The sequence below is a fragment of the Alligator mississippiensis genome, chromosome 6, assembly GCF_030867095.1.
Source record: "Alligator mississippiensis isolate rAllMis1 chromosome 6, rAllMis1, whole genome shotgun sequence".
Taxonomy (NCBI): Eukaryota; Metazoa; Chordata; order Crocodylia; family Alligatoridae; genus Alligator; species Alligator mississippiensis.
In genome coordinates, this window is record NC_081829.1 from 69,219,415 (window position 1) to 69,228,775 (window position 9,361).

General features: G+C 41.8%; 1 protein-coding gene across 1 annotated transcript in view; it reads left to right on the plus strand.

The window, feature by feature from the left end:
- Positions 1-9,335, plus strand: part of TBC1D12 (TBC1 domain family member 12) — a 98,417-nt gene extending 89,082 nt beyond the window's left edge. The window contains exons 10-13 of the mRNA XM_006263759.4: positions 4,080-4,208; positions 4,540-4,649; positions 6,217-6,475; positions 7,621-9,335. Coding sequence (XP_006263821.3) covers positions 4,080-4,208; positions 4,540-4,649; positions 6,217-6,475; positions 7,621-7,689 — 567 coding nt within the window. The 3' untranslated portion in view covers positions 7,690-9,335. The remainder of the gene's footprint in view (positions 1-4,079; positions 4,209-4,539; positions 4,650-6,216; positions 6,476-7,620) is intronic.
- The last annotated feature ends 26 nt before the right edge of the window (positions 9,336-9,361 follow it).

Consider the following 9,361-nt stretch of genomic DNA (forward strand, 5'->3'; position numbering starts at 1 on the left):
CCAACTAGTCCTGATTGCTTTTTCCTCTAGACCAATATGCCTACAATCCGGATACCTGGACTAAATATAGACATTGGATTTATGACACATTATAACCTGCCTAACATCTGACTCCCCAGGTAAACCCTCCACTTTTACCAGCTTCTCGTCCCCCCGCCCCCCCTGTGTCTCATCCTTTGACTATAGGTACTTTCACTCTCCCTTCCTTCCTCTCTCCTCCCCCCCCCTTGCTTTCTCTCACCTACTGACCACCTCAATTTACATTTTAACTGACTGGCTTTCTTGCATGTGTACTGGCCTCTGTCTGCTTTACCACTCCATCCAGGAACAGAACAAACCATCTGCAGATGCTTCCTCAGCCTGACAAAGGGTGTTTGTGCCCACATGTTTGCTAAGAAGAATTTGTCCAACTATTTCAGTTAGTCTAATAAAAGATATTGGATTTACCCAAAGAACCTTGAACAGGAATGAGTGCTTGTAGCTTAGAGACCAGGAATAAAGCGGGGGAAAAATGCTCCCTTGTAATCTCCTGACCAGGGATGACCCTTGTCTGGGAAACACAGAGGGAACAGCAACTGCTCCACTCCTCCCAGGCACCAAGAGGACTAAATCTAGGCTGGGGAGGTGGGAGGAGCAGCAGCTGCTTTATTCTTCTCTGGGGCCATAAGGAGTGGAGCAGAAAGGGAAGGTACCCTGTGCTTCACTAGATTAGGTTCAGCCAAATCTGGGAAGTCTGGGGAACACTTGCTGCTCTGCTTGCCTTGGACTGGGAGTGGAGTGGCATGCCAGGGAAAGGTTCCTTGCATCTTCCCTGGAGTGAGGTGATGTTAGTGTGGGAAACCTGAGGAACCAGAGGCTGGTCAGCTACTTCCAGGGATCAGGAAGAGTGAGCAGCACCTGGTCCCCTGCCTTTATCTGTCCATGGTCACCTGGTCTAGGAGCATGTGGGGAGCAAGGAACAGGGCAGCTGCAGACTGGAACATCTATATGTCATGTGCCCGTCCCTCCCTCCCCCCCCACCTTTGTCCCAGAAACTTGCAGCACTAGAAATGAATGCCTGTTTTTGGCTTAAATTACCACTTCCACTTCCTACAGGGTTATGAGCATGCATGTACTCAGCTATTGTGGAACATTTGATGTATAGTAAAGCCCTGCTGCTTTTTACCCATGATAAATGTATGTCCATACTTTCCAGCTTTTTCCAATGGACTGCCCTTCAAAACCATCAAAACAACAGTTAGCATTCAGTGCACTTGCTTGGGGCTCTGCATTAGCTGTCCAGTCTGAACTTGGATGATGTTCAACATGGTTTCAACTTTTAACTTTAAATTATCCAGATCCCATTTTTCAGGTGACTTGTTCACTGGAGTTACAAACTGCAGAAGTGGAATTCTTAAAAGGCAAATGAATGCTTCTTAGTCCCTTTGCTTTGGAATTTGTTCTTACTGGAATCCAGTCAGTCAGTCAGCCTGGCTGGCTGCTTTTGGCCATGCTTTGCACTAATATTGGTAACAGTGCTAAAGCGTTGTTTGTAATCTCAGTTTATTCCTCAAGTGGAAAAATTGGACTTGGCGTATGTGATATTATCTTTCCTAGTTGGTTTAAATATTCATGTTGTTTTTTTAACTGTGGGCAAAAACCAACCCGATAAGTACCTTTAGAAATGAATGCTATAATCTTTGTTGCAGCTAAACGCACTCTTGTTCTCATGTCATTAAAATAATTTCAAATCAGAAGTTGTTAGGCATTATCAACAATCAACCTCGTTAATATTCTGTAGTGTTGCTGCTTTCTGGAAATTTAAAACTAGTCATCAGAAATAGAAAAAGTAAAGGTGCACCAATGCATCAGTCCGATACTGGACCGGCACTGATTTATAAAGAAAATTGGCTGACTGGAAATTGGCTAATGTGGCCGATAAATGGACTGTGCATGCGCTAAGCCACAGAGCAGCACGTAGGCAATCAGGAGCACAGCCCAGCAGCATGGAGAGCTGCATGCAGCTGGTAAGTCTGCTGTGGTGGGTGGGAGGGGGGGAGGGAAGGGCTGTGTGGAAGTGGGGGCAGATCAAAGCCCCCACAGTGAGGGAGGAAATGGGGCTGGGGCATGTGCTGCCTGTGTGGGCCAGGGGTGAGCCGGGCCCGTCTTTACGCATGCGGGCTGTGGCCAGCAGCCCGGGCACGCGGGGTCGGAGAAGACCGGTGGCGAGCTAGAATTAGTCACGGACGCTTAATGGTTGATTTAAAGATTGTTTACTTACACCGAAGATGGTCGCGGTGCAGGCAGGAAAACTTGCTTGAGTTACAGTTGCAGATAGAAAAGAAGAGAGGCAGACTAGAGTTCCTTCCCGTGAACACTCTTCTAGCCCATCCGGTTGGAGGCTCTAAACCGTGAGCCCATCGTGCCAACCGAAGAAAGTACACGAAACAAAGAGCTCTGAATAGACTCACACGAAGTTTGCTAGGCTCCGTGGATCCTTTTTGCACGCAGGGAAGAGGGATACGTCGAGGATTGCGCTCGGTGACGGGGAGAGGCTAGAGGCTGATCAGACTCCTGTTGCCTGCTTGAAATACGTTGGGTCCATAAGGATCCGCAGCGCTTGGAGATCTTCACACAGCGTGAAGTCTCCTCCTCCTGGTGTTTGTGGAGTCCTCCAACTTGGGCGGAAACCACTCAAGCTTTTTATATGGCTAGCAAGCCAATCACTAGCCGCCACGTAGGAATAATTTGGAACTATCCGATAGTGGGGCACGAATTTGAATACAAATGGCGGGAACTCCTTGCAAAGTGCATTTCTGTGCTGCAAAGAAGAAATGCACCCTGCAAAGAAAGCTACTAGTGGCGGGAATTCTTTTGCACCTGGGGTTCTCCTCTGCAGCGGAAAACTCCATCGTGCAAAGAAGCTGCAATTTGGCGGGAACAATTTAGCAGTGCTGAAGCACTCACAAAACAAAATCACACCCTTGGGTTGTGACACTGCCCAGCTGGGGTGGGATGCAAGGATGGAGATGCAGCTTGTCTTGGGGGGGGGGGGGGGGTGGATCCCGCTGCTGTGCACACCTGAAGAGGTCAAGGAGGGGAGGGGAGGGGAAGGTGTGTGCTCCCCAGATCGATGTGGGGCGGGCTGGGGCTGTGCTAGGCTCTTTCCAGTAGGGGGGTTGGGCCAAGCTGTGCTCCAGGTGGGTGATGGCAGTGCTGGGAGGTGGGGCTACAGCGAATTTTGGGGTGGCTGCAGCCTCAGCCCACAGCAGTGAGAGCCGGCCCACCCTCCCTGCACTCCCTGGACAAGCTGTGGCTCCTCCCACGCTCACCTTGCCCCAGCTGGGTAGCTCCTGTCCCTGCCCCATTCCCTCCCTCACCGCAGGGGCCTCTTCCCTGTTCCCCCGCCCCTTCCACCACAACAGACTTACCAGCCGGATACTGTTCTTCAAGCTGCTGGGCTGTGCCTCAGAAATCAGATTGGTATCGGCCAATAAGCCTCCTTAAAAATTGGCTGTTGGTATTAGCCCCAAAAATCTCTATTGGTGCACCCCTAAGAACAAGTGTATGAAGTTTTAAATGCAGCTAATTTCTTAGTAGATAGATGGGGTAGGATACATGTGACCCCAAGTACTGTTGGTTAATGGGATTGTTTCAGTTTACTGTACTGAAGTATTGCCTCCATTCTACTGTGATTAGCTGCATATGAAAATTTTTCCTTGTGATTCTCTTACCTTCACCGGCTAAAGGGCCTGGGCACTGCAAATCTTAGACCACCTTTTGATTGCACAGGACCTGCTAGAGTCCAACTCTTCATGGAACTCCATATCAGATGTCCACAACTTGCATCTTCAGAAAGTGCCTGATTTTTTTTTTCTTGGAAATTATATTGCTGGTGTTTTTTGGTAGATAGATAAAGAATCTTGTAAATTTATTGCTCTCTTAATATTAAATATGTTTCTTTTACTTAGTCTAATTGCTCTTGTAACTCTAGTGGTTTTTAACAACATTTAGGAGTTCAGAAATATTTGTATTTACAAACATCTAAGAGGTGCCTGGCTACTCTATCTTGTGTGCTTATTTGCTTCCCCCCACCTAAGGTACAAGGGATGTCCTTCATTGCTGCCGTACTCATTCTCAATCTGGAAGAGGCAGATGCTTTCATTGCCTTTGCTAACCTCCTGAACAAGCCATGCCAGCTAGCCTTCTTCCGTGTGGATCACAACATGGTATGTGTACAGTTTCTAAAATATTTTAATATTTTCTTCATTGAAACTTTCTTCCATGATTTGGAACATATTCATGAAATTGGTGATCTGCTAGTGCTTCTTTAGAATAACGGATTATTTAAACCTATGGGTAGAAAATCAAATTAGTGCATTTAATTACCTAAGACATAAAAAAAAAAAAAAAATAATACTTTTTCTTGACGAAAAAGCCAAAGTAAGTTTGTTCTTTGGATCTATGTGGCTATGTTGGAAGGTTAAGCTTTCATTTTACTGATAATTTTTATTCCGCTGGAGGTCACTTTTTAGTAAGCATTTATGTTTCCCTGTACAGATGCTGAAATATTTTGCAGCTTTTGAAGTTTTCTTTGAAGAAAATCTCCCTAAACTGTTTCTTCATTTCAAATCATACAATCTAACTCCAGACATATACTTGATAGACTGGTAAGTTGGTAACAAGCACCAATTCTGGATGAGCTATATGCAAATTGCCGTAGCCATATTTAATTTCAAAGATATTGTTTTCAAATTTTGTTCTTTACTTGTATGTGCTCAGTGGAAGCAGGGTAGGATAGTAAGGAGAGAGGGAAGGGGTTGCCAGCAGAAAAGTTGGGGGGTGGGGGAGCAGAGAGTAAAGGGGCTACCTGACTCCCCTCCTTACCCAGATTTATTTTTCCTACTGTAGCAACAGGAAGGGGACAAATTCAAGGCAAACCTCCAATAACTAGATTATATCCCTGGAAAAATTAAAACAAATCTCCATATATAGAATCTAATTAATAATTGGGGGTCATCTTATCACGGTTGTCTTCTAATCAAGTAAATACAGTAATCGGAATCCATTCAGGTTGCTTGCCTTTGAAATGAACTGTAGGGCACTGACTGCAGTCAGCTGGCAAGACGACATCACAAGCAATATTAGCACAAAATTGATCGAAAAGAATCACTTGTGCAACCATAAGAAGGATCCTCCATCTTGGATGAAAGATAACTGTCTACTAAAGACCAGGCTCTTCAGCCCTATCAAAAGCAAAAGGCAGAGGCAGACTGTACAAGAAATGGAGAGCTAACAGAACAGAATGCTGGGAAATAAAGACACTATATGCTGATATGGAAGCCAGAGCATAATGGAGAACTAGAGAGCACAAGTCATCCCTATGGTTGCTAGACCATGGGACAGAGGAAGGAAACTACTTGATGCAGGATTGTGTTCCTAGGTCCCAATACACATCAATTACAATGACCCCATTCAGGCAACTGTTTAAAAAAAAAAAAAAAATGCATTTTACTGAAGTGAGTCATCAAGGATTCGGGAATCTCCAAAACCAACCAAAATTCCATGAACATGTGTCAAGGGAATAGCTTTCTAAAATGCATCAAAATTACAGCTACTCATTGCACATCAACTCAATATTTTTGTCTTTAACAGAGCCAAAACCTGCAGCAGTTTAAAAAAAAAACAAAACAAAAAACAAAAACTGCTGCAAGTTTTAGCACACCTACTCCACAAGCACACTTTTGAGCAGTACTTTGACACCTACTTAAATATAGTACAAACTATGCATGGTATTTAGTCCAAAGCCGAAGGCTTATGATTTATCAGTTCATTGAGCTGGGCCCCATCAGTCAACAGCATTTCAAGGCACAGTGACCCCACAGCTCAGCTGTGTTCACTGTGTGTGTATATATATTCCAGATTACATCCCCTGTCCTCCCCACCCCCCCCACACAAAGGAGCCATGTACTAATTAGCCCTTGCTCACCCACTCATGATTGGAACTGGATGATTTTTCAGGGACCTTCAAAAAGCCCTGGGATACGCTAAGCTTTAAAACTGTAGCAGTTTGAAATAAATTATTAATGGTAATAAACCCTAAATGGTGTATGCTTTTGGAAGTGAATACTGACTTGTCACTTGATAACTTACAGCTAAAAGTTGAGACTAGATTTTAAAATGTATTTCCAAAGCAGATGCAATACCACTAACCAGTAAACCTTTGCAAAATTCTAGGATCTTCACCCTCTACAGTAAATCACTACCACTTGATCTGGCCTGTCGAGTCTGGGACGTCTTTTGTAGAGACGGAGAAGAATTTTTGTTTAGGACAGGGTTAGGAATCCTTCGATTATATGAAGATATCCTCCTACAAATGGACTTCATTCATATAGCACAGTTTCTAACAAAACTGCCTGAAGATATCACATCAGAAAAACTTTTTAGTTGTATTGCAGCTATTCAGATGCAGAACAGTAACAAAAAATGGGCACAGGTGAGTGGCTGTGTTTCTCAGAATAAATTGATGTGGCCAGTATAACACCAAAACCTGGTGGGGTAACTTCACTATAGATCCTGCTTTTGTGCTGGAAGTCTGGTTTCTAGTGGGGGGGAAAAAACACAACATCCAGGGTTATCCTTGAATGGCCATGGTTTCACTTGGAGCATATTTTACTTGCATATTTAAATAGCAGCTCATTTTTTGCTTATGGAGACAGATGGCTTGCTACTCTTCCATCGAAAAATACCTTGAAAATGGAAATAACTACCTCCCTTGGTTATAGAGCTCTAGAAGGGAAACAGTAGAATGGTGGGGAATCTTTACGTTATTGCATAGATTTATTTTTCATGTAAGAGCAAGATCAGCAAGGCAATAGTCACTTCTTAGATCCATATTTTTTAACTGGACTCTATTCAGCCCCTGAACTTGATGAAGCATAGGATATATAGCAAATTATTATGAAGGGCCCATTTCAGCAATTTTTTCTCCCACTCAGTACAGTTTTCAAAGTTATGACACTGTGATCTCTTGTGAGTTTCTGTAGTTAAGAGCTGCACATACTTTTTACTATAGTTGAATCCAAATTCTTTCTGTAAAATTCTTAGGACAAAAGCTTTGTTTTAAGATGCAGTGTTTTCAGCTGCTGCTGCTGAAGCCTGTCTCAAACCATGAAAAGGGCCTGGGTTTGGGGGAAACTCATTTTTGATGGCCCAGGTCTTTTGGTCACTGAGAAATGTGGAACAAATTCATGAATGAAGCAGTAGTAAGTGCGGGCCTAGGCTATTGCACTTTGAGCGCAGGCATCTGACACCTCAATGCTGTATGCTTTTTTGGGTGAAGCTGAGTCTGTGGGAGTATTTTGTAGGATGGGAGAGTGTGAGAAGTGCCCTGAGTGTAACCAGCAGGAATCAGTTTATAAGTGGTATTCAGTCTTGGGGATCTGGTAATTATAACATTGGACTTAAAACTTAGAAATTGTGAAAACCTTTTGGGATCCCTAAGTTTTTAAATTATTTACAACAATTGTAATTATGAAAAGATTGGCATTATGCTTTTACAAATGGTAGTGGACACAATGATAAATGCTTATTCAATATTTGATGTTTTTAACTTGTGACTCGTTTAACCTACATTTCTAGGTGTTTGCCTCACTAATGAAGGACAACAAAGAAGGAGACAAGAATCATAGCCCAGCACTAAAAAGCTAATCTCCATAATTTAGAAGTCAATTGAAAATGTAGAAAACCACTTGATGAATAAAAAGGAAATTTCACAGCATTTTGATGTGAAAACCACTAGACAAGAGCTTAAACACGAAGAGAGAGACAGTATTTGACTCTGAATGGAATGGCAGAAACTGATAAAATTGTCACCATTTTGCCAGTATTAGTTTTTTTGTGGGAAGATTATTTTCACAAAGACAACAGAATACTAAAATTTATGAAACTGAGAAAGTGGGGGAACACGTATTTAACATTTTAAAAGAATCTGCTTAATGCAATAAACATTTGTAATAACTTTAGTTGGTACTTAAAAGTTTGAGGCGCAACTTTTTTTACAAATACCACAAAGGCACTTTTTGGGGGCAAGGAATGTGAAGGAAATATTTAATATTAAGGCCCAAAAACTGCTATCTGAACCAAACACTTTCATACAAATATTACCTCTGAAATTAATGAGATAAAAAATATTGTGGACCAAAAGAGTTTGTTTGGTATGTTTGTGTCAGATAACATGAAGCTTTGGTGGGGTACGTCTTATTTAGCTATTTAAGTTCAGCTTCATTCTTCAGTTTAGGCAAATGTAATTAACTCAGGAACTGCAAAAGTATTGTGTGCCCAATCCTGCTATAGCAAAAATCCTACTGGTTTATGTAGGGGCTACTGTTTGCAGCCCATAATCTCTAAATTTACTTCAAGCCTTTGTTTTCTGAAGTATTGGTTGTGCAGTTTACATTGGATAAGACCTTACATGGGCATTCCACACACAGATTTTGCCACAGGAGGAGTGTTAGCTAGTTGAGGTATTCATAATAAAATTAATGGTTCACTTGTATGTGGTGGTAAACACTAGAAAAACTGACAAGTACTAGTCATGATAGTCCTTGTGTGTTTGAAAGAGCACTGACCTTGAAAATTACAGTCCAGGAAAAATGCAGACATGGGATTAGTTTTCTAAATTTTTATAGTGTGCAATACTGAAGAATTCAGAAAGTGCATTGTTTAATGATACTTTGGGGTTATTTGTTTGAGGTGGTTTTTCATTTTCTACCCGGGATATAAGATCATACTACACACATCACAAACAGATATTTCAACATTTCCTGTTCTCTATAATACTGTAAAACACAATTTTTGTTCTGGGGGTTGGAAAATGAAAGAAACATTTGCTCTTTCTCAGTCCATTTTTTAATAGTATTTAATGTAAATAAAATGCTTACATGTGATTTTTGTAACTGGTCTCTCTGTGAAATTAAGTCAAATTAATCATTGCCTATTTTAAATTGGGGGGGGGGGGGTTCAGTTGTCCAGTGTTAACAGAAGTCTGCATAATTCATTTGGGTTAAAGATTTGAATTAGTGTGGTGTAACTTTTATGTTGCTATCTGGTTTAAAACTACATTTAAATATACTACTCAAACATGCAATTTGAAGTTAAAATGTCTGAGACTTTTCTTAACTTCTGTATACACTACTGTAATTGGATCTGTCTTCTATTTTTGTGTTCTCTTGTACAGTTTTCTTACTTTTCAAGTATAAACTTGTATATATAATTGTACATAGAAAGGATCTTGCCTTCATTTAAGACCACTAGTAACAATTTCTGTGTAAATAAAACTCATAGCAGAAAAAGTACTGGTGTCTTTGCTTCCCCCCCCCCC